We start from the raw sequence: 26,775 nt of genomic DNA, 5'->3' as shown, positions 1-26,775 counted from the left end.
CCTAGGCCCTTTCTTTCTCAACCTGCTGTGAGAGCAAAAGAGGATTTTACATAGCAAAAGGGGTTCCGGCAAGGATTCCGGCGTGAAGGATTCTGATCCAACGATGCTCATTTTTGTCAAATTCCGGTTAACATTCAAAACTTGGTGCATAAAATCTTGGTAGATGTTTATGCGATCTTGTGTATGCATCTTAGTGATCTTCCGCTCCCTCCTGCTGATGCTACCTTTCTTTTGCCGCAATCTGGGCAAGCGGCTCCGGCGTGAGCCCGTTTTATCTGTCTGATGTTCTTTTTCTCTTCTGCTTTCTTTATTTGTTTTGACTTTGCTCTTGTTCAGTTCATGGGTTCAACATTTTGTTGATCTTCATGAGTGGTAATGTTGAATTTCTTTCGCCTCTCTCTCTCTCTTGTTTTCTCTTAGTATCAACGCCTCATGTGCGGTGCCTCTCTCTCTCTCTCTCTTGTTTTTCTCTGGGTTTTTTTTGTATCAGCACCTCCTTATGCGGGCTTTTCACATACGACGACCTCTTAACGATATAAAATTTATAAATTTTATATTTTTTTACATGTAAAATTAATTGTGGAATTAATTTATTTTTATTTGAGTTTTTTAACTTTTTTAGATTTTTAAAAAATTATTTGATATTTTTCAAGATTTTAAGAAAAAACTCAAAAAATATTCAAAAAGTTGAAAATCTCCTGAAAAATTCAAGACCGATAAATTGCCATTTTAAACTTTTGTCACTATGGTCAGCATCAACCCGGGCGGGTGTACTCCAGGATGTTTTTAGATTGATGGAAGCCGTAAGAGGAAATATAACCTAGGGATGCAACTGGGTTCCAGCTCAGGCCCAGTTATGACCCGGACCTGACCTATATTTTCGGATCCACATAACACATAACTCCAACCTGAGCTGGACCTGAAACATATATGATCTGGTGCATCTGGATCCAGGTCAGAAACAGGTCTAACCAATCCATTTTGCCTTTTCCACACAAAAAATGACAGGTCTCAACTGCTTTTGTCCAGTACCACAGAAATTCAGATTATAACTGGACACAGGACTTCATGATCATAAGATTCGAGTCACACCCATACGGCCAGACCTCGTGTAGGGTAAAGTCTGGCATGACCCATATCCAACTCGTTTTCAGTCATGCTCAAAACTGAGGGGAAATGTAAAAATTAACAATACAATTGGCCAAAGATGATGGAAAGTTATAACCGAGGTTTTTTTTAGAGAAATTTTAAATACCCCAAACATTTCGGTCTAATTCATGCGCCCACCAAACTTTTCAGAATTTGTAAATGTCTACCAAGTTTTCACCTAGGTTAATCAAATGACCCTTATTTAATACATCTAATTAATTCGGTTATAATTTTTAAAATGATGATGCTCCCATGTCTTGCCACATGAGAAAGACTAGTTTTTAAGAAACTTCCTTTTTTTTAGGGAAACTTCTTTTTTTCATTTATCACAAGTATTGAGTCTCTTGGAACAAAATGCACCCAGTTGTCGGTAGAGCTTGCATAGTCCAGTGGCGGAGCCAGGAGTTTTTCTTTGGGTGGGCAGACCTTGGGTCTTGGGGACAATGCTATATGGTCTTGAAGGACGATCCATTTTTTCGGATCAATGGTAGAGCCATCGGATCAATGGTAGAGCCAAAAAATTTTGGTTGGAGGCACAGTCGAAGGTGAAGAGATAAAAGTTAAATAAGCCTTTGAATTATATTGAAATCTATTGGTTATCAATGTAAAAAAAATCAGCAATATTTATCACAATATACTCAAATCATTTGAGAGCATACATTCAGCTCAAATAAACAGCAAGGCACAGTCGAAGGTGAAGAGATAAAAGTTAAATAAGCCTTTGAATTATATTGAAATCTATTGGTTATCAATGTAAAAAAAATCAGCAATATTTATCACAATATACTCAAATCATTTGAGAGCATATATTCAGCTCAAATAAACAGCAAGGAACCAGAACATTACGATGCTTTCCGAAAGCAGATTCTAAAGCTTAAAACGCACAATCCAGAACCCGGTTGAATGCAGATTCGAACTCGGGGAGTGACAGACGCGGGTCCAGATTAGGTGGAAGCTTAGGGTGTATGTGATACCGCTGTCACGGGAAGACATAAACGTGTCAGCACCACTTGCTGATTGCTGTCTTGGGCGAGTGCTCGCCACCTAAAACAAACTGCATCTAAATGACAACACACCACAGACGATAATATCCAGAAAGCACACATAGCGGTAGGCATTAGCATACAAGAGTTAAAATCAGATTCTTTGTTTCTTTACGAAATATCGCTGCAAGCACAGTATTTTTTTTTTTTCGGTTTCAAATTCTAGGGTGGGCGACTGCCCACCCCTGGCTCCGCCACTGGCATAGTCACTTCACCATATTGATCTTGGTTCTTGAAATAGTAAAACTTTTGTTAACTATAAGCTTTGGGGTCAAATGAAAAATGCATTTAGTTTTGGGTTTAGATATTTATGGACGAGGAATCAAATGGACCTAGTTGCACTCAGAGCTGGCATAGTCACCATCATGACAATAATTAATTGATTATGATTCTTGAAATAGTAAAACTTTTATCAACTATAACCAGATTAACTTTTGGGTTAAATAAAAAATGTATTTTTTTAAGTTTCTCTTCACATATTTTATCAGGTCAGATATTGAGGAACCAAACGTGCCCAAGTTATGCTATCGGTGGGGTCGAGTGATTGTTGGATTGATTAGCATATTGCAATTTAAGCTCTATATAAAAAAATTTAAATAATCAATATTGAGTTTCATGTTGTAGTGATTAGTGTCTGGTTTTTTATTGGGGATGTCAAGGGTTTAAGTGTCATTGTAGTTTATAAACTTTTTACTCAAAACATTATGTTTAGGGGTGGCAAAATCTGACCCAACCCGCCAACCCGCTTCTTAGCCTGGTTAGGGTTTGGTTTAAACGGGTTCGCGTCATAAACGGGTTGACCCGCCTAACCCGTTTATTAAAAAGATCGTGTTCGTGTTAGGGGTATGCCAACCCGTTTGACCTGTTTAATAAACGGGTTAGGCGGGCGGGGCATTTCTGAGAAAATTTTACTTATTTATATTTATCTTGATAATTGTAAGACAACTTGGTAGATATGTTTGTAGTATGGTTGTAACTTGTAAGACAATTATGTTGATGCTGTCTTTATGTTGATGTTTTATGTTAATGTTGGTAGTACAATTCCGTATTGAGATTTGCAGAAAAAAAAGTATAACATGTATTTTTTTTTTTCTAATTGTGTTATTCGGGTTAGACAAGTTATTCGGGTTACTTGAGTCGGTTATCGTGTCTATATTATCGGGTCGACCCGTTTAATAAACGGGTCACCGTGTTGTGTAATTGTATCGTGTTGACCCGACTCGTTTATTAAACAGGTTAACCGTGTCGGGTTACCCGTTTAATAAATGGGTCATGTTCGTTTTTTTTTCACATCCGACCCATTTAATAAACGGGTCGTGTTTGTGTTGAGGTATTCTGACCCCCAATCCGTTAACCTGACCCACCAACCAGCCGACCCGACCCGATTGCCACCCCTAATTATGTTGATAGTCTTACAAATCGTACTTCAAGAATAAGTGTAAAATTTTATTTTACCATTTATAGGTGTAAAACAGTAAACATGAGTTAAGTTAACCCAGGATAAATCCTACATGAGTTTATGATTGAAGTCATTTCATTAGCCCAAGTAAAAAATTTGGTGGGCATTTGCAAATTCTAAAAAGTTTTGTGTGCACGTAAATTAAGCCTAAATGTTTAAGGGTATTTAAAAAAATTTCCGTATACTTGAAGTAGTGGACTCTTTCACCTCAACTAGGGATGGCAGTGGGGCGAGGCGGGGGACAAGGTTTCCACCCCCGCCCCGCCTCCGCGGCGGGGATGGATTTTATCCTCCACCCCCGCCTCCATCCCTATTTCATACCCTTCATCCCCGGTCCAAACGGGGATGAGGCAAGGAGGGGCGGGGATATTGCGGGGAAAAGTGGTCGGGGAAGGGTTGGGGCGGGGATTAGGCGGGGATCGTGGCGGGGACGGGGCGGGGCGAGGAAAAGTGCACGTCCACCCCCGCCCCGCCTCCGCGGCGGGATGGATTTTATCCTCCACCCCCGCCTCCATCCCGGTTTCATACCCTTCATCCCTGGTCCAAACGGGGCCAGGCGGGGCGGGGCCCCACTTTCCCCTGGTCCACTGCCATCCCTAACCTCAACACCTGGCACATCCATTTAACCATATGGTAAAAATACTATTGACAATGACAGCACCAAAATAACCCTCAAGTTTGCCTTCAAGTTTGCCTTCCATCCCTCACATGACCTGTCACCAATAAACAATATGTCCAAGAGTTTACTCTCCCTAACGAGGGTTAATCTTTTAGCCCTGTTTTGTAATGTGATAATTTATCTAAGATGTTTCTAACTCTAGTTAAAAGTTATGAGTACATCACGTGAGAGTAATCTGTACACTGGGAAAACTTTTTTTTTTTGTACTTTTGCAAACAATTCTATGCAGTGACATTGTTCAGTACCGAATCTAAAACGTATGCAACAAACCGAGTTCAAACAAGTACCTCAACAATAGCATGTGGCTGGTTACTTTACATTTCCAAACCAAGAGATGGTTAATTTGCCCTAAATCACTCCACTGTCCCATGAATGATGCTTCTTTTGCACAACCTTACCCACCATTTGGACCTCCAAGTTTCAGCTGCTAGCAATGTTGTCAGTATCGGTATCGGCCCTGTATCATTTGGCGAACGATTCAGGTGAATCGGCCAATGCCGATAAGTGAATAGTTTTGAATCGATAAAAAAAAATATTACATGTCAATCAGGTTAGAAGGATGAAGAAAGGGGAAAATATATTAGTTAAAAGAGGTTGGGGTAGGCCTAAGAAGACTTGGATGGAGATGATATGAAAGGATAGGAAGGCTTTGAACCTCACCGAGGACATGACATTGGATAGAAATGATTGGAGGAGAAGGATTCACGTGAAGGACCCAAAATGATTTTTTTTTTGGTTCATATCGCCGACCCCAATTGTTTGGGATGAAGTCGTTGTTGTTGTTGATGTCAATCAGAACATGACACGTGTTAAAGCCATTAAAATAATTTTAAGTATTTTTATATTTATTAAAAATAAGCTGATTCAGGAGTGAAGGGTATTCATTTTCTGCCAATACAATAGCGGATACGCACTGATATTGACAACATTAGCTGCCAGCCTGCCAACAAATTCACGTGAACCATAGCAATGCTAGTTTAGCTTTCCCAAAGGGACTATGAATGTCTGACTAAGTAATGGGCATTCCACCGTAGATGAATGTGAACATAATTGAACGTCATCAATGACATTCAATCACAACCACCGTTTCCAAAATATACGCCCAATGAGGATGAATTCCAAACGAAGCCAGCGTTTCTATTTATTTATTTATTTATTTTGAAGGCAAGCTGAGGTTAGGCTGACCCTTACCAGAACAACAGCCGCCCCCATGTGGCAGAGGGATTCGATCCTGGGCCTTCAGCTTGACACGGGACCCCGCTTACCACATGGGATACCACTTCATAAAACCAGCGTTTCTATATTGTCACCAAGAAGTTATAACATCTGAAAACACATATAACCAAAGAGGATAAGAGATGTACCAAGAAGTCTAACTAAAATAGGGGTCCTTAATTGTAATCGGGTGAGGAAGGATAAACCTACAGACTGGTATCCTTCATAGATTTCTATGTGATTATATTTGTATGATCTTTGATGTAATCTTGCAGGAGTTTTGCCTAACCCCAACCCCCGCTTGCTTTTATATATATATATATATATATAGAGAGAGAGAGAGAGAGAAGCCACATCCAAATGCTTAGCATGGTCAAAGGCTCCCAAACAAACCAAAAAAAAATGGAGTTTATGTTCATTCAACAGGGCCTCAAAGAAACAAAACACAGAATGGTTGTCAGTAATCATTAATCACCTATCAAATTTAAGAGCCCACCAGTAGGGATGGCAGTGGACCCGGGAGGTCTCCACTCCGGACCCGTCTCAAAATTCTACCCTCCATCCCCGCCTTCATCTTCGGACCTGTTAGGGCCCCATTTCCCTCAGGTCCACTACCATCCCAACCTACCACAAGTGAATGGGGGCATTCACGGTACTTTTTTGCAAATCTAATCTCATAGATGCATTCAACATGATCGATAGTGTTTTTTAATGAAAAAACATGAATTTTTCAGATAAGATATTTATCAAAATTGTACAGTTGTTGGTTTTCAAACCTTATAAGAACTTACTCGTGTTGGAATCCAATGATCCAAGAGTCCATTCATATGAAATTCAACATGATCCATCAAATTGTACAATGTTCATTTTCAAACCTTATAACATGATCCAATGATCCAAGAGTCCATTCATATGAAATCAAGCATATAGAATATAGAAGACATCTTATAACATGATCCAAGAGTTCATTCATATGAAATCAAGCATATAGAATATAGAAGACATCTGTATAGTTAGATTTGAGAAAAACATGAAAAAAAGAAGAAAAAAGACCTTTAGCTACTTCTCTCTCTTTTTTTATATATATAGAGTATTGCTACAGTGCTCCAAGAGTACCTACTCCCACATATTATAAATCATGGTTGTTGATTGTATCTTCTGGATTAAACCTTATGAATGTACTCAACATAATTTATTTGATAGGAGTCATGGTTTGGATCGTGATTTTTTGACATAAAACTAAGATTTTTTAAGTCATAAAATTTTGAAACATTGTGAGCCATTAATTTTTAAAGATCTCAAAAAACATATATGTATGCTATAATCACATGACCAAAAACTTGTTTTCTATTGAATAATGCTTATAGATCATATCTATAGAGTCTGGTCGACAAAATAAGTTTTAAAAAATGGAAAATCTAAAGCTTTTATTAGGTGGGAGTAAGTACTCTAGGAGCAGCATAGCATTACTCATATATATTATAGTCACTAGAATATGAAAAATAGAAATATGGGCATTTTCAACACTTTTTTTGCAAATTCAACCATGGGGATGGGTTTAGCATGGTGAATTTGCTAGGAATCAATCATTGGATTGTGTATTTTCAATAAAATTTTGATTTTTGAATGCTTGAATATTTATGAAGATTATGAGCCATTGATTTTAAAGTCTTAAAAAAAATCTTGTTTATGCATCAAAATCGAATGATTCAAGAGCAGGTTCTTATAAAACAAATCAATAGATCACGTATGTAAGGTAAGATTCAAGAGAAAATAACAAAAAAATCATAAAAATTGTAATTCACACATTAGTTCTCGTATTTTCAGTTTACATATTCTAGTTACGGTAACTGAAATATATTTACCAACCAAATATGTTTCATGGTATGAATCAAGATTTTTATAGGTTTTAAAAAAAAAATCAAAAATTTCACATTAAGTTTTATATATTTATTTTTTTTACTTTTTTTCAAAAATTTCACCATATGAATGTGATCTAAACCATTGATTTTATAGAAATACTCTTGAATCATTCAATTATAATGTATAAGAATGATATTTTAAAGAATGAAAATCAATAACTTAGAATTTTTATAAATATTCAAGCATAAAAAAATTTGCATTTCTTGATCCAATTTCGATGATCCACGCAGAATGCAGTATGGGTTAGATTTGCAAAAAAAACTTATACCAGCAATCATATTTCAGTTTATATATATATATAACTTCTTGCCTGTTATGCATTGAAAAGGAACGGATACTAGAACAAATGCAGAGGACCATACGTCCAAAGTTTTATTTTTTCAAAAAGCTACCAGGTCCATAGGTCCATAGTTGACACCATCATATAACACTGAAAAAAAGTACGTATATGAGACAGCCAATACGTACATATATGACTGTCAGAATCTATTAATTTCATCCAATTTTCAGGTCTGTGAGATATAAAACTCCCACCGAAACTAGACAAATTCTCATAAATGAGAAGAATAAATGACCACCCTTTTCTGCCCGGATTACGGGCAAAGCCCAAGAAAAGACAGCAGAAGACAGTTATGAGACTCCACCTGTTAAAAATCTTTCCCCCAAACGCGCCATCTTTTTTTCTTTTTTAAAAGTATTCAAAAGGAACCTGAAAAGAAAAGAAATCAACCCATACCAGACTCTCACGTGTCTACCCTACCATCAACATCAACGACTACTGTCCATCTTAGGAAGAATTGCTTTCATATTTAAATGTTTTTTTTTTAGATAATCCAAAGAAAAAACTTCATCTCTCGTTGGTAAAAGCAAAACCCCTTGAGGTCCCCTACCCACCAGAGAATAGGCCTAGCTTCACCCGTGGGTTTTGAACTTGTGATGTACTGTCAACTGGGTGAAAGAATGGCCGAAAAATAAATGAAAGAATCCAAAGAAGATGGTAACAACAGTCATGAAGCTGTAAAAAGGGGGGGGGAAATGGGTATAGACTACAGAGTAATTTGAAGTAGGTAATTTCTATACACACCCATGAACATTTCCTGTCTTCCCTGGTTCAATTTTTCTCTGCCAACAAAGGAAAAATAAAGAGGATTGAGTTAAGAGAAGAAACAAAAAGAAGCCTCCGCTTTTGGACGCCTAAGTTACACTAATCTCCCCGTCTCTGCATTGCCCAACGTCGATGAAAAAGCTCTCGTTCTTCTCCAACGGCAAAATCCGGCAACAGTTCCTTCGGGGTGACTGCAAATAACACGCATTCTCAATCAAAACATTTTCTTTTTCTTCAAAACTTCAAAACTAACAAACACCAAAAAAACGCATATGGGTGTCTCGCATTTCTTATCAATACCTTGCTCCAGAGAAGCGGATCCGGTCTCTTGTATACCTCAACCGTCTGAATCACCGCCGGAGACACCATCTTCCACCTGCATTCCGGCTCCGGAACCCGATACTTACTGTATCGGGTCACCGTGACTCCGCGCCTCCTCCGGTCGATCCGGCTCTTCTCGTAGTAGAAGACGAAGGGTTTCTGGCAGGGGTGGCGGCTCACGGGGCGGGTGTTGAACGCGTAGGCGGTGTAGTCGGCGCGCCGGTACCAATTGAGGAACGTCCTGGCGGGCATCTCGATCTCTCGGGGGGAGAAGATGCCGCGGAATATCTGAACGGCGAAGCCCCACGAGACGGAGACGGTCCACTCTCGGGCCTTGTCGTAGCAGATGGACTGCTGCATGAGCGCGGCGGAGTCGAGCCGCATGGGCTCCAGCAGCCGGCGGAGCGCCTCCACCCTCGACGCGTTGGGGAAGACGGGCTCCACCACGTCGAGGTGGTGGAGCGAGACGAGCGGCGCCACCGGGTGCGCCGCCAGGAGGCCGAAGAGGTTCCCGTAGACATCGTACTGATGGAAGCCGGGCTCCTTCGTGAGCGGCACGCCGAGCTCCGCCATGCAGGCCTGCATCCGGTCGTCGCTGCCGTACAACCCCGGGTACCTCTGAATGCAGCGGTCTTGTATCCGCTCCACCGCCACCGCCAGCGGGTAGCTGATGGCGAAGCCGCCGCCGCCGTATGCCATGCTGTACGAGAAGTAGATGTTCTGGAGGTGGCTCTCCGACGGCGCGCCGATGTAGTAGAACTGCCGGTGGTCGTACTTGGACAACACCCGGATCAGGTTGTCCGGCACGAAGACGGTGTCGTCGTCGCCCATCACGAACCAGTGCACCCCGTCCAGCTTCAGCCGCACCGTCTCCGAGACGATCCGCGATATCCGGATCGCCGACCGGTGGCCCTGCCGGTTCGTGTACGCGAACCGGGACGTGTCGCCGGAGATCCTCACAGGCGGTAGCCTCTCCCCTCGCCGCTGCTTCACCGGCTTGTCCAGCCACACCGTCCCCCTCATCTCCCCGGGCCTCCACCACAGCTTTATGTACTCCTTCCTCCTCTCCCACAGGCTCGCCGACGCCGCGATCCCGAACACAATGTGCTTCAAATCCGTCTCCGCCGGCTTCTTCGTCGAACTCACCGCCCTTTTTGTCGAATTCGCCGTCGGAGCCGTGGTGGTGATGTTGGTTGACGCCGGCAAAGCGATCCGGTCGACGGCAGCGACAGCGGCGGCGGCGGAATCGGAGGAAGAATTGCAGGAGGAGTCGCAGGAAGGAAGCTGGGGAGGGCAGGAGCGGGCGGAGAGGAGGAGGTTGAGGAAGTAGATGAGGTAGGTGATGGCGAAGAAGAGGATGGTGTAGGTCATTAGCCTGGTGGCGCTCCCCATGATCCCGTTGCCGCTGCCCCTGGGGTTCCCCTTCGCCACCTGATCCCACACCAACTTCTCCACGTTCCTGTTGTTCTCCTTCGTTTTCATCTCTCTTCCCTCAGTTTTTTCTCTTTCACCCACCAAAACACAACTCAAATGAAGGACACACAGAAAACCAACCGAAGGAAAACTTTTCTCTTTCTTTCACCAACCAAAACACAACTCAAATGAAAGACACAGAAAACCAACCGAAGGAAAACCAAAGTAGCCGCTGATGAAGATACCTTTGAGTTACCCTCACACGAAAGGACGCAACATGAACAAACAAATGCACCTTCTTATTCCCCACCTGTGGTGGGTTTAGATGGGGAGAGAGAAAGATAAGTACTGTGGAAGGCTGGGGAGAGAGGAGCATGCTGTATTCCTGCCAGGTTGCACCCCATCCTCGGCTGTCTTTTGGTTCCTCTTTTCTTTTCCTCTTCCCCTATTAAATACGTTTCCTGACCAGGGGTGTAAAAGCACAAGGTTACCGCACTGCCCCTTCGTTTAATGATTTCCTATGGTGAGGCTTTACATTCTATTGGGGGAGTAAGTATCCTTTAATAATGGCTCTGTTGTAACATTTTCTATATAAAATGATTACTGTGGAACTTGTGGTTGAAAATGAACAAATTATGGATGATGACTTGAGGTTTGATATAGGAAAAGGATGTGGAGGAATTCCTTCCGAGCTTTTTACAAAATACGGGGTAGGAAAGAATTTGCAAAATAGGATCCCCATTGAGAACATGAGATGCAACGAAGGAACAGGGGGATTGAAGGCCTAAAATAGCAAAGAATGGAGGGGGGAGTGGTGAGCCCTTCACCCCGGGGGTTGAGGGGACACCGTGTAGAAGGCGTGCAATGGGGAAGGAGGCACACACATATTGGTTGGTTTTGCTTGCTCCCACCCTGTTAAGATGAAGAGCGTAAACACAAGAAAATGGTGAAATTATGGTAAAGAGGAGGGTACATGGCATGACTGAACGGCTTCCTGTTTTAGGCTGCGGCTTTGTTTTCTACACCAGGAATGGAGAATATTTGCGACCCTCCTCGTGGATAAGAAACCGCCTTGTTGCAACTCTTAGAGTGAGGTTGTTTAGATCAAATTAGTCCCTGTGGTTGTATTCAGCATGCTCAAAATAGCAGGAATTGACCTTTCAATCGAGAGAGAAAAATATAATTTGTTGAGGGGTTAAAAATTTAGTAATTATATACCATTAATCTTTCAACCCTTAAAAAACTAGCATTCATATCATAAGAACATGATTCAAGTGCCAATTTCTATTAAATCAAACACGTAGTATATATATATATATATATATATATATATATATATATATATATATAGAGAGAGAGAGAGAGAGAGAAATGTGTAAGTTCCAGATCATTTATCTCTCAGATTCAAGCCCCTTTAAAAAAAATCATTGCTTATTCAATAAAAATCATGCTTTGGATCGAAACAATTTAACTAGTGTAATATGAACCGTTAATTTTTTTAAGCTAAAAATACATCTAAACACAAAAAATTGTTTAAACCAATACGTGTTTTATACTAAATAAATCATATAAATCACATACATGCATTTAGATTAAGTAACATCCATACAAAAACATATTTACATGTGTTTTTTAAAGGGGTCTAAAAGATAAATAGTCTATATACATATATATATATATAATACATTCCTGCTAAATGAAATATGCTATTGATTTTCAAGATTTTTTTTTAATTTTGATCATACAAATGTGATCTATATGGTTGTTTTTATAGGAATCAATTCTTAGAGCATTTTATTCCGATGCATACCTAGTTTTATTAAGGTTTCAAAAATCAGCAGCTCACAATTTTCATAAATTTTTGAAGCTCCAAATATTATTTTTTTATCTAAAATGCATGATCCAAGTGTCAATCTCTAGTAAATCAGTCATATTGAACACATTTAAGGGGTTGAAATTGCGACAAAAATATCAAAAATCTAATAACATGATTCATTTAGCATCGTGCCCATTTAACACCAATGTATTACCCATATATATAGAAAAATGAAAACCTACAAAATGGGCATAGTGCTAAATGAAACATGCAATTGATCTTTTTATTCTTTCAAATTTTTGACCGTACAGATGTGATCTATATGCTTATTTTTATAGGAATAGCTTCTTGGAGCATTTGATTCCAATGCATGGATAGGTTTTTATAAGATTTCAAAAATCAATAGCCTATAATTATTATAAATTTTTGAGGTTCTAAATATCATTTTTATATCCAAAATATATAATCCAAGTATCTATTTCTAGTAAATCAATTAAGCTTAACACATCTATGGGGTCAGAATTTCAAGAAAAACAACAAAAATTCATTAGCATGTTTCATTTAGCAGGGTGCTCATTTTTTAGGTTTTCATATATATATATATATATATGAGTGGTAGTTGTGCAACCCTTGGGTGAGCAGCTACCGACAGAATGCGTGATGAGCGGCCACAATAAAAAAAACTCAAAATAATGGCCAAAACATGCTATTTGCATGTTTTTGCCCCCTTTGCGATAAAAAAAATGCAGCTAAAAAGGCATAAATAGCGTGTTTTAGCATTTTTTGCACTGACAGTCCATCAATCCCCGGGATAGACGGCCAGTGCAATTGCGCAGGCGCAGCTACCGATATATATATATATATATATATATATATATATAGAGAGAGAGAGAGAGAGAGAGAGAGAGACTGGACCGAGCCAGGTTTAGACTTGTAAGACCTATCAAATGGTTTGCCAAAGCACCTGCAGAGCGCAGATACAAGCTACCAAGCTTTTTTGTATCTTAAAAAGTTTGCTTAGGTAACTGGGCACCCGCGTAACCGACACCACGTACTGGATCCATTTCTCTCCAAATGGTTCATCTGATGAATGGCAAACGACTTTATAAGATTAGGTCTGCTGCTGCTGCTGATCCAAGTGTTTAATCTGATAGAAATGTGGCACCCATGAGAATAACAGGCCGCACACATTGTGATCTGAATGCTACAAAAAATGGGCTGATCAGAAATGTCCCTAACCTTCAGTCTTTTGCACCCAATGGTCATTCTGAAGACTTGAACCTTTCCATTATGGATGTTAATGGGTTGGGTTTGACCCGGACCCAACCCATACCAAACCCTATAAGGTTAAGATTTAGTGATAAATAAAAGTGTCCGATTAGAATCAGGGTCGGACCTGAAGGGTCGGATTAATATATGGACCAGGGTATGGCTTGTGAAATTTTATACCAGATCCAGGTTTGACCCAAGTTTTGAATTAAGTCTGCAATTTTTCAATATAAAAAAGATAAAAAAATTTATTATTTTACTAGGTATGTTCCGGGTCTGGTTCATGTAATCTTTATAAGATCTGGGTATGGTTTCTCTTATGGTGAATCCAATTGGACCCAGGTCCGGACATGGTAACATCATCTCAAATTAGTTCTAGTTCTGGTTCGACCTGGATCCAAACCAAACCCAAAATGGACACCCCTAATTTCCATGTTAACATCTTTTTACTATTACACCAAGCAAAGTTCCCTCGAAGGATTTCTGAGCCTGAAATTCACTGATCCGAAAGATAGGTTGACCAGTGACTCACCTGACCCATGACTGTGTGGCTTGCTTTCATTACCTCACACAGATGCACACATAAATTCACCTGAAAAAACTACATGAGATTTATAGGTAACCCACATTACATCAATCGATACATTTTAAGTGTTTCATTGTACTAGCCCAACGCCAAGCTTCAAGTGTTCAAGCTTGGCCCATTGTCGTGGCAAGCCGAGCCAAACCCAAGCTTTTGACAAGTCAGAGCTAAACAGGCGAATTCAAGAGGGCTTGCTTAAAAAAATGTATTATTTCAAAGATATGAGTTATATGATTTAAAATGTAGATTTACTGAGCCGAGCTTGAGCTGGGTCATTTAGAAAAAAAAGTGTACTGTTTTAAAGCTAGAAGCAATAAGATTTTATCTTTAAAATTATTGCTTGCAATCCAACTTAACCATTTGTTTCACTATGTGATGTAAAACGTATCTAAAATATATTTTTTTACGGGAAATGAAAACCTACCAACTAGAAAACCTACCAAACTAACCCACTTGGAAACATTGCATCGCCTTTTAGGTGGTTTTTTGAAATTCTGACCTTAGAGATGTGTTCAGCATGATTGATTGATTAGAAATGATCAACTGATTAGAAATTGACACTTGGATCATGCATTGTGGATGAAAAAAATGGTATTTAGAGCCTCAAAATTTTATGAAAATTGTAGGCTGTTGATTTTTGAAACCTTATAAAAGCCTAGCATGGAATCAAATGCTTCCAGAACTGATTCCTATAAAACACAAGTAGCATAGATCACATCTGTAAGGTCAGAATTTCGAAAAAGACACCAAAAATCCAAAAAAAAAGGTTTTTACTGGGTAGATTTGGTAGGTTTTCTAGTGGGTAGGTTTTCACTGCCCGTCTAGCAGTTTATGGTTCATTCGACTTGCTGAGACTACTTTATGAGTTCGAGCAAGTGCTTTATAAGCTAAGCACCATTGACTTGTCTCACTACCCAGCCCTGGTCAGGAGGTGAAACTCTCAACACCAGGTCTGGCTGTGCATCATTTAGAGTGAAGGGCATTAAAAAACAGATGCATTACCAACTTAGATGGGGTATATATGGAAGAAAATTACTATTTTATCTTTACCACAATTTTAAAATATGGAACGCCATTAAGACACCTTTATGTATAAACTCCAGTCTCATGATGTTTTAAGGGATGCCATTTTACTTGTAATAATATATGGGGCATGAAAATGACACAAATGCAACAGCCTACCAACTTCAAAACTCTAAGCTTTCCATAAGGGAATGTTTGATTCCACCTGACTATCCAAAAATATAGGATAAGCTGGGGGATAGTATTGCAGAAGCTTACTCATCCCACTTTTCCAGATAAGTTGGTGCATCAAAACAGCAAAAAATCCAAGTATATACATCTCCATCTGAAATTATCAACTGCTATAAAAAAAACCTCAAAAGCATGATAAAACCTGCAACAAAAAAGAAGAAATTAAAACAATAAAAAGGAAACAAAGTACTGCAAATAAGTTGCACATATTTAAACAATACATGAACCTGGATGTCATTCATAAAATTAACATAGATCTTGGAGAAACTCATGAACATTGGATTCTCCAAAACCCACAAAGATTTATGTGATGGATGGCACTCAATCCTGTAGGACAGGAAGATGCAACACAAATTATTTGAGTATCGTGAATTATATGCTCCTTCATGAGATTTACGCAGAAGTCATTGCAGTAAAAATAATTTCTCTGGATCTACCCAAGAGAAAAGAAGAAAAGAAGAAAATAAAGCATGATAATTGCAGAATGCAATCATCAAAACTCGAGGATTCCAAATGAAATTGCAAGAAACCAACAGAAAAGCCAACTTTTGTGAACAATAAATATTGGCAATTTTTTTCTATTCATGGGTGGTGCCTTGATTTTCGCATGAAAAATTACAATGGTTGGATTGTTGCACTCGAAACAATTAGGTTTTTGACATTTGTGTGACGCAATGTGACTCCTATAACCATACTGAAGTAAAAAGAAATAGTAATTATTGAAGGAAAAAATTAACATTATTGAGAGGGGCAACAAAACTAAGAGGCATTGCACATCAGCTCAGGAATAACTGCAAATGAACTTAAAAGGATCAAACTTCGTCCAGACAGTAACTGACCTCAAGAACCATAATTACTGTTCTAACAATTCGAGGTGAACCTAAGACAAACAGAGAAAACAAAAGAGATTTAATGCAGGAAGGAAAGAGCAAAAGCACTAAAAAGTCACAGAAGCATCCAATAAGACTGTTGCTTTGACTATGAGGCGGCAATCTCTCATTTATTCCATTTCTATCCCATAATGACTAGAAGGTGCCAGATCATGAATTCCATAATTTCCATTTGTTTTTATAATGACTAGAAAGTGTCTAATACAACCCCATGGGCGTGAATTGGTTTAAATCCATGGTCATCAGGGTTGTGGCCTCTGGATTCCAAAGATCCTGATAAGCTTGCAATAGAATCATTTGAACAAATAAAGCAAAGTATTTCTTTACTCAGGTTACTATACAAGTATCATAATCCAGTAACTATGGTGAATCCATACATGATCAACAGCAGGAAGCTATCAATCTGCAAAAGCAGCTGCCAAATCTGCCACCAGTTCTGCAACTTATGAATAGGAGATTTCTTTGTGATCCCTAAGTCATCACCCCTTAAATACATAACAAAGCAAGGCCAATGGCAATAATTATGAAATCAGTCCTAAATAACAACAAAAAGATGCCAAAATATAAATAAATACCAGATTCATGTGGCAAAGCTAGCACATAATTCAAATAAATTTGGCCAACAAAATACCATAGCATCAACATTTTCGCAAATAACATGACATGCAATACCAATTCCCACTGACCAACAGGGACCGAGTGGTAAGGCGATGATTTGCAGGGGTTGCAGAGGAATTATATATATATATATATATATATATATATATATATATATATATATATATATATATATATATATATATATATATATATATATAATGGCACCTAGCCAGGCAACTTTAGAGAACAAAGAAATTGGTATAGCATTCCTAATGATGTGCATGAACAGTAGAATTTAATATCACTGAGTGCAAAGTACTAACTACTATGGCTTCTATATCCTGGTCTTGCTACCACAAGTACAAGAAAGAAATAGAACTAGTGGTTGCAGCAACAGACAATTCAAAAGCTGACATAATAAACACAGTAAACACAAAAACTATTTCTAGTGTGAAGGAAAGATAATGTTGTACAGCGATAACACATAAACAAAGTCTAACAGTCAGCAGTTACAAATCTTGAAATAATAAATAGATATAAAATAATAGCAAAAATTCCTGCTTTTGAAGAGAGTTTATGTTTTGAAGTGACATATATAGGACATAGCAAGATTTTCAGAACAGCATTATGTTGCAAGCATTTGTTCATATTGTTTTATACGTACATTCTTGTGGTATGTGATTAAATGTGCATTGTGGATATGTTTGAACAACTAAGTGTGTGAATGTTTACTAAGGATTTTGTTTAAAATGCATTTGTGGTCAAATGTAAACCACTGTATGCCATGTGGGTTAAGAGCATGTGTTGCTCCAAGACTTATTTTATGCATTGCAAAATTCATTCTAAAATTATTGGCTTTCTAATTTAATTGTATTGTTAAATTGTAGCGGGTCAGGTCTTGTGTTGGGTTTTGCATATGATTTGCAAAACGGTTCTTGTGTAAAGAACTAGACTTTTGTTAAAAAGATAAAAGAGATAAACAGTGTAATTAATTTTCTTTATTGATGTCACTTTCACAGTGTGAAAATCCTGGACGACAGTTTGAGGGAAACCGTGAGGATACTAAAACTCCATGTTTGTTTATGCTCATGAACTTGATGTAGTGGTTTACCTCCCAACTACGATTTTAGAGAGTTTTCAGCCACTTTGCTTGGGGGTAGTGTTGTAGACACTGTTATTATTGGTATCAAGGTTTTAAAACCCGTGACTCGGAACTCGACTCGTTCTTTATTGACTCGTGACTCGGCGGGTCAACTCGGTGACTCGGACCGGGTTTTGTTAACTTTTGATTTTAAAAGAAAAACAATATATAATTTGTCTAAAACCATGTTTTTGAGTAAACAGTCTCTAAATGTCTGTAAGAATATAAAAACAACTGCAAAGAGCTATAGAGGTTTGCTTGAATAATTGAATTTGATATCTATACAAGCACTTTGACTAATTCATGACTTGAATTAGAGGATTTGGTCACCATGAGTTCAGTCTGCTACTACCTAAGGTTCCTAAAATGGCCAATCATATATGCTAGCTTGTTTTAAAAGCTTTAATTCCCTCTCTAACAAATCCATAAATGTAAAACATGGATATATGTGCATATTGAAAGTTTACAGAATGCCCAATATCAACATAAATAAGCAATTTTCTCATGTATAAAACTATGCAGGAAATATATTAATGGCACAACTATAAAAAGACTACTAATATTTGAATATGTACAATGCTTGTTCACATAACAAATGGATGATGAAACCTAAATGTGACTTCCCATAGGCACAGTTGACCCGCCATATATAGTGAGAATCATTTCTTTAAAATATTTTGCTAGAATAAGTTGATAACACAGGGTGAACAGTAGTTCGAACAACATGGTGATTTTATTCTATGGATTTAAATGCTTTTTTATCTTTAAATGATTTTTATTTTCTTTTTTATACAAAATCTGGGGGTAACCCTTGTTAAAATATATGTACTTATATATTTCGAAATTGTAATTTGAAACTCAAAAAAAAAAATTCAAACATCCCAAAACTCGCCCGAGTCAGGCCGAGTCAAGCCCAAGTTTTGGCAAACCGAGTTTGCCTTGCCGGGTTGACTCGCTGGAGGGGCGAGCCGAGCCGAGTCAGCCGAGTCAACGAGTTGACTCGGTGAGTTTTAAAACACTGATTGGTATACCAAGAAAGTGGCATCAATGGATGTTGATTTTCCTGATGTCCCGACATTAAATGTTGATTTCTAATGTTCCTGTTGAAGAAGAGAAGATATGCCCCGAACCCTAGGTAGAGAGAGAGAGGAAGAGAGAGAGAGAGAGAAAAGAGAGAGAGAGACGGCTGCAAGAATAGAACTCGTTAACTCAAGTGATTAGGGCTTCTCTCTATATTAAATAGAGAGAGGCAAAAAGAGAAATTACATCTAAGTCCTTATGAGGACAAAATTTCAGAAAACCTCTAATATAAAAGAACTTAAACAAAGAACCACCTATTCTCAACACTCCCCCTCAAGTTGGAGCATAGATATCAATCATGCTCAGCTTGTCACAACATTTTGAAAAAATTGGCCTAGCAAGAGGCTTTGTAAACATATCTGCAACTTGGTCTTCCGACTTTAGGTATTTGGTAGTGATATGACCAGCTTGAATCATATCTCTTACATAGTGGCAATCAACCTCAATGTGTTTTGTTCTCTCATGAAAGACAGGATTGTTTTCTATATATGTTGCCGCTTTGTTATCGCACATCATGGTCATTGGAGAGGGAACCTTCACCTGGAGATCATGAAGAACAGTGCAAACCCACATCAATTCAGCAGTTGTTTGGGCCATAGCCCGATATTCTGATTCTGCACTCGACCTGGAAACCACATTTTGTTTCTTACTTCTCCATGAAATCAAGTTGTCTCGCAAAAACACACAGAATCCTGTGGTAGATTTTCTATCTACTACAGATCCAGCATAGTCAGCATCAGAATAAGCTACTATCTCCAGAGTTCCACCTTTCCTGAACAATAACCCTTTTCCAGGAGATGATTTTAGATATCTGAGAATCATTATGGCTGCATTCCAGTGCATCTCAGTTGGTTTGTCCATAAACTGGCTAACTTTGCTTACTGCTAAAGCAATATCCGGCCTGGTCACAGTTACATATAATAACTTCCCTACTAGGAAACGATAGCTTTTGCTATCAACTGGTTTTGACCCTTCTCCAAACAAGTGAACTTTATGGTACATGGGAATATTTGCTGGTTTAGCTCCCAACATGCCCGTTTCCTTTAAAAAGTCAAGAACATACTTCCGTTGAGACAAAACCATCCCTTCACGGCTCCTAGCAACTTCTATACCTAGAAAATACCTGAGTGAACCAAGGTCTTTTGTAACAAAGTGTTTTTGAAGATGAGCCTTTGTGGCTTCAATAGCTTTCACATCATCTCCTGTAAGAATGATGTCATCCACATATACCACCATAACAACTATGCCAGAGCTAGTTTTCTTTATAAAAAGAGTATGATCTACTGCTGATCTATTAAAGCCAAAGCTTGACATTACTTCAAACAACTTTTGAAACCATGCACGAGGACTTTGTTTCAAGCCATAAATCGTCTTTCTCAATCTACACACCTTCTGACACTCCCCCTCAACCTCGAAGCCTGAAGGTTGTTGCATGTAAACGGTCTCAGATAGATCCCCATATAGAAATGCATTTTTCACATCTAATTGGCACAAGCTCCAACCATGCTGAACAGCTACTGAGAGAACAAGACGGATGGTACTCATCCGTGCAACAGGAGAAAAAGTTTCAAAGAAGTCAATTTCATATGTCTGAGTATACCCTTTGGCGACTAATTTGGCCTTGTACCTTTCAATAGAACCATCAGATTTGTACTTTAATGTATATACCCATTTACATCCAACAATGTCAGCATCTGCTGGGGAATCAACTAGATCCTAGGTATGCTGAGATACTAAAGCTGTCATTTCTTCTTGCATAGTCAGCTTCCAGCGATTATCAAGTGTTGCTTGTTGATAGTTCAGAGGAATAGTTTCAGCAGACAAGGCTGAAATAAAAGACTTCATCTGATGTCCAATTCTGGCATGGGAGACAAAATGAGATATGGGATATAAGGTACATTGTCTTGTCCCCTTTCGTAGAGCAATAGGCCTGTTATCATCATCCTGAAGATCACTATTGTCAGTAGAACTTACCTCAGGAGAAGAAGAAGATGAAGGCTCTTGCGGAAGTGGAGCTCTACGCACATATACCAATGGAGGATTATTAAATCTGGAAGAGGATGAAGTTTGGTTCGGTAATAAGGGCACACATTCTAAAGGAAAAGGAGGTATAGGTAATGGAAAAGACTCAGCTAGATCAACCTGCAGCGGGGAACCAGAACTAGAGTAATATGGAGAGGATTCCAAAAAAGATACATCTGCACTGACATACTCTCGACGAGAAATAGGATCATAACATCGATAGCCCTTTTGCTTTTTTGGATAACCGATAAATATGCATTTTGTAGCTTGAGCGGCTAATTTATCACGATCAGGGCCAAGTTTGTGTACACAACAAATACATTCAAATATTTCTGGTGAGAAAGAAAAAAGTGGGGCATTAGGTTTTAGGATATATAATGGAATTTGATCACCCACAGAAGACGAAGGCATGTAGTTGATCAGATAACAAGCAGTGGTAATCGCATCACCCCAGTATAACGCAGGAACATTGGATTGAATCATAATGGTCCTGGCAACATCAAGGAGGTGCCGATGTTTTCGCTCAGCCACCCCATTTTGTTGAGATGAATAGGCACAGAAAGTTTGGGGTTGGATGTCATGATCTTGGTAAAATTGTAACAGACCTTTTTATTTAAACTCGAGAGCATTATCAGTGCGAACAATCTTGACAATAGATTCAAACTGAGTTTTTATTTCAAGAATTAGGGATTTGATAAGACTAGGAACTTCAGATCGTTCTTTTATTAAAAATACCCATGATAACTTAGAGAAATCATCAACAATAACAAGATAATAACGACACTGAGTCCTAGTAGGAATCTTACTAGGACCCCATACATCTGCATGAAGAAGTTCAAAAACTTTATTACTAGACTGACTCTGACTCGAAGGGAACGAACTTCGATGATGCTTGCCCAACTGACATGCTTCACACTGAAATGATGTGGTGGAAGGAATCTGAGGAAAGACTGACCGAAGCTTTGACAATGAAGGATGACCAAGACGACGATGCCACTGAACAGGACTGAATGAATGTTCCACTGCAGCATGAACAAAACCCATTGGATGATGTAGGTAGTAAATTTCATTTTCTTCATAGCCTCCACCAATCTTCTTCCCCGTCAGCAAATCCTGAAAATGACAACCCATTGGATCAAATATTACTCTACAGTTTTGTTCTTTTATAAGGCAACTAACAGAAAGTAAACTTTGAGAAAAATTTGGAGCATGAAGAGCATTTTTCAACTGTAATGAGGAGGATATAAAAATATTTCCCTGACCAACAACCGGGGAGGAGCTCCCATCGGCTAATGAGACTCCAAGCTGAGCCTTAATATCCTTTAGATCTGAAAAAACACGTGAATTTCCACACAAATGTCTGGATGCACCAGAGTCAATAACCCACTTACTATCAGTCGGATGAAGATGATTTCCGGTTGAATAGGCAACACCAGCGACAGGAGGGGTGGAACTCAAAGGTCGAAGAGCGATCAACTCATCATATTTTGCACGACTAAGGGTGATACTACTTTCATTTGCAGTGATATTCTCTTGTACATTTGTTGCCTCGATAGTAGTAACATTTGCTTTAGGAGTATATGACTTTGATGAAGAAGAGGTTGGCCGACCATGCTTATCCCAACAACGATCTTCTAAATGTCCAGATTTTCCACAGAATGTATATTGAAGCTTTCCTCTGCCACCCATACCACGTCCACGTCCTCGTCCTCTGATATTCTGAATATTTCCACGTCCATAACTAGATGGGACAACAAGAGCAGATGTCTGAGTCACAGACTGAGATTGTGGTAGAGAGATCGCAAGTCTACTCAGACGATTGTAAGCATCAGCAAGAGTGGAACATCTGATCCAGTCAATATTTGAACTTTTGCAACAGAAAAATCTGAAGAAAGACCTGTAAGAAAACGAGCAACCATGGTTTGTTCTTTATGATCCTTTTGCTTCGAGCAACAAAGAGGCCTGTGAGCATTAAGTCTTTCAAGCGCAGCTTTTACAGAGGCATAGTACTGGGCCAAGGTCTGATCTCCGTGTTGCAAGTTATATATTTCTTGTTCGACTTGCAGGATACGACTCACATTCGTTTCTATGTATCACGAAGATTATCCCACATCAGTTTGGTTGTATTATAGTAGATCAATCCATCTGCAATATGGGGTTCGACACTATTCATGATTCATGACATAACTATGTCATTATCTTCATCCCAAGTAACATATTTTCCCAATTTCTCAGTGGGTTCGCCTTCCAACAAAATATGTTTGCGACGATGTCCAGATACCGACATCATAAAAGTTCTGGACCACCTGGCATAGTTGGTTTCATTCAACCTTACGGAAGAGCCATACGAGAAGGGGTTGGCAAAAGCCTTATACTCCCCAATATGTTCCAATTTGGAATCACATTTTGAAGTTTCAGCCATACTAAAAAAAATTCTGTTTCAGCAGAGATAAAAAAAATCTGGACAAATTTCAAGCAACCCAGTAGTTGTTCACAAAAAGAAACCACGACAGTAAGGAACAACAGGCCACAAAAAAAATATTTTCCCAGCACCGCAGGAATCAATCCTGCAATTTCCACGACAGTAGTGGACAACAGCCCACACACATGAATCTTGAACAGCAGCCCACACACATGACAATCACGCATCAGCCAGAACCAACGACCAACATCTATGCTCAACACAGACTCCCTCGACAACAAAAAAAAAAACTTTCACATAAACATGATAATTTTCAATACAGCAGAGAACACAAGCTTGTTGTTTCCACTACAGAACTTCTAATGCTGACTATTCTGATGTTGAAACTAATCACGACAGCATGAAAAAAAAACAATAACGACAGCATGAAGAATCACGGCAGATATTGAAATCACGACAGATGTTGAAGTCACGACCACAGTTGCAATCACGACAAAAAAAAAAAAATAACCACAGCATGAAGAATCACGGCAGATGCTGAAATCACGACAGAGGTTGCTGAAATCATATTGACAAATGCTGTAAATCACGACAGCCACAAACAGGAAGTTCATTTCTTCAAAGGACAAAAGCAATCACGACAGGGACATGATAAACAAATCATGGCAGCAGATCTCGATCACACATAGCCATACGAAGTTAGGATCTGTTATCAGCTGCCACACACAGAAGTCACGGCATGTGAAACTCAAGAGAAAAGGGTTACGACTGCCAGACCTGAGGGCTCACTCCCACGATGCTCTTTAGGTCTGATAACAGATCTAGGCCAGATCTGTCATCAGATCTCAAAAAAATTTAATCCACACCTGGTTCGAGTACTTCATGTTTGGTGTAGATCACGCTCCTGAGATCGTTGCAGATCGATCACGCTCCTGAGATCGTTGGCTTTGATACCATGTTGAAAAAGAGAAGATATGCCCCGAACCCTAGGTAGAGAGAGAGAGGAAGAGAGAGAGAGAGAGAAAAGAGAGAGAGAGAGAGAGAGAGAGACGGCTGCAAGAATAGAACTCGTTAACTCAAGTGATTAGGGCTTCTCTCTATATTAAATAGAGAGAGGCAAAAAGAGAAATTACATCTAAGTCCTTATGAGGACAAAATTTCAGAAAACCTCTAATATAAAAGAACTTAAACAAAGAACCACCTATTCTCAACAGTTTCAATAGATGTTGTTGATTTCTGATATCGGTCGATGAACAAGTATAAAACCCGATAATAAAATACAAATTGTGTGTTAAACTACAACTGAGAACCTATCTTTGATTTCGAAAACTGTTGTACCCGTTTAAGTATCTGCGAGTTTAATAAAAAGTGAAACTAAAATTTTGTGCATTTAATAGAGACATGCATGCAAAAGAAAACTCTTATAATAAATTGATAATTTATTCATGCATGTGCATTGAACCATGCATCTTTACTGTTCTGCATTAATTCATGCATTTATACTTGTTCTGTCTCGTGTGAAAATTTGTTATTGCATGTTACTTTCTTTTAAATGCTTGAATGATAAATGGATTATAAAATTGTTGTTGTTACATTCCTCTGAATCTTTGCATAAATTTGGTTTATGCTTCTTCTTTTCTGCTTGAATTATTAGAGGAATTTGTACAAAGAATCTCTAGTTCTTACCCGGTGTTTCAAATGTTTTTCTCAGGACCTAGAGCTCAATTATGGGGTGACTGCCAAATGGAGTATGCAAGATCACATGACTAGTTTTTGTTATTTCTTGACAGAGGCTCTGGATTTCATTCTTTATTTTATTCTTGTTCTATGACATTTAGTTATTAATTAATAAAATTGTTATTCGTTGGTGGATTCAATGTAATATCACTTGTGGTTTGATAGTTGTTAAGTCTGTGAGGTCCCGAATCCTTGGGTTTTGGTTTCCGCAATTGTTTAAAAAAAATCACTTTTCACGAGGATAAGTTACGTCATTACAGTATATGTATGTATGTATTTATGTATGTATGCATAATGCATGTGCCTCTATGTTTGTGCATGCAAGAAAGCTTTTACGATCTAGCAATATTTATCAACAAAGTACAATATTACTACCAAAATCACAGTATAATCGGTAAAAACATCCACATGGATTTGCAATAATCTGGAATCTACTGCTTGGGTAGTGAGCAAGTAAGTTGCCTGGGTAGCTTTCAACAGCTTCAAGGCACCTTTAGGATTTATTTTCTCCTCTGAAGGAGGTCTGATGGCAGCAAGGATCTTTAATTCATCCTTCCAAAAGGTCATCTTCATGACCATGAAACCCCATGCCACTTTTCCCTAACAAATAAATAGTTGCATCATATGTTCGACTAAAATTCCAAGTTAAAGGACAAGAAATCCACAAAGTAAATACTTGAAATGCAATGTTTAATTTGAATGGCCACCTCATCTATGACTCACCAACTATAGCTCTAGACATGGAGAAATGAACAAATAACTAGACTAACATCTAAAGAAACTTCTCAATTGGAGGTTAAAAGTTATAAACCGCTAAGTGCTATCAAGTGATCAATGATTCCCGAGGGAATTACTTAGGGAATGTTTGCAATGCCTTATGTTTCTTGGATTTTCTTAAGATCTTTTGATTGTAAATTACATTCACAACATTTTCTCAAGGTTAGTGAAACATGAAAAAAGTACAAGTTGTGATTGTGATTAACACCAGTGATTGTTTGTGCCTTGTGAAAGTTGGTCACAAGATTGACCTTGTGACCAACAATCACAGCTTCTACTTTCTTAGCTGTGATTTTTTAAGAAACTAAAATTTACAAATTGGTGTTTCTGGCAATTGTAGGGGCAATAGGACATATCAATACTTGTAGACAATATGAAAGAAACAAAAAGAGCAATCTGGAGTCTCTTAATCAAGCAAATATATCTTGATGAATTAAAAAATTAAGGATCTGTTTGGATCGAGGATGAACATGAATCCTTATTAATAAAGCATCCTTGAAATCTTGGAGAATGAGAATTGACAGACATTGTCAGTCCAAGGCTCTGAATATCCAATTTACAATCTCTACAGATAGTAGCCACATAGACATGGACACTGATACATGACACAACACAGACCCGCTTCATACAAAACAGGTGTTTCGCAAAGCTAGGACACGAGTACATGGCTGTACATTTTATACATAGTATATGATTATGTGCATTCAAAACCTTTAATCTGAAAATATAAAGCATGAACTTCATCCTAAGTGCAAATTCTTCAATACTAATTCTAAGGCATTATAATTCACAAATATTAGATAATAATTCCAAGTTGAAAATTGAAATATAATGAAATCAATAACAAATTTTGAACAGAAAAAAATATGAGTATTGA

At 38.5% G+C, this 26,775-nt stretch overlaps 2 protein-coding genes across 2 annotated transcripts in view; both read right to left on the bottom strand.

Moving 5' to 3' along the window:
* Window positions 1-8,626: 8,626 nt before the first annotated feature.
* LOC149817755 (uncharacterized) lies at window positions 8,627-10,376 on the bottom strand. Its single transcript, XM_089986070.1, has 2 exons — window positions 8,874-10,376; window positions 8,627-8,764 (listed from the first exon to the last, which is right to left on the bottom strand). Exons 1-2 carry the CDS (start codon window positions 10,374-10,376, stop codon window positions 8,663-8,665), a joined length of 1,605 nt encoding a protein of 534 aa, XP_089842196.1. The 3' UTR covers window positions 8,627-8,662.
* Window positions 10,377-16,246: 5,870 nt separating this feature from the next.
* LOC149817754 (protein PAF1 homolog) overlaps window positions 16,247-26,775 on the bottom strand; it is a 78,149-nt gene continuing 67,620 nt past the window's right edge. Inside the window, exon 13 of the transcript XR_016426980.1 lies at window positions 16,247-16,604. The gene's annotated coding sequence lies outside the window, so the exon portion shown is untranslated. The remainder of the gene's footprint in view (window positions 16,605-26,775) is intronic.

The sequence above is a fragment of the Nuphar pumila genome, chromosome 13 (assembly GCF_984573655.1).
Source record: "Nuphar pumila chromosome 13, dmNupPumi1.hap1.1, whole genome shotgun sequence".
NCBI classification, from domain to species: domain Eukaryota; kingdom Viridiplantae; phylum Streptophyta; class Magnoliopsida; order Nymphaeales; family Nymphaeaceae; genus Nuphar; species Nuphar pumila.
This window is presented reverse-complemented; position numbering and strand designations above follow the sequence as displayed.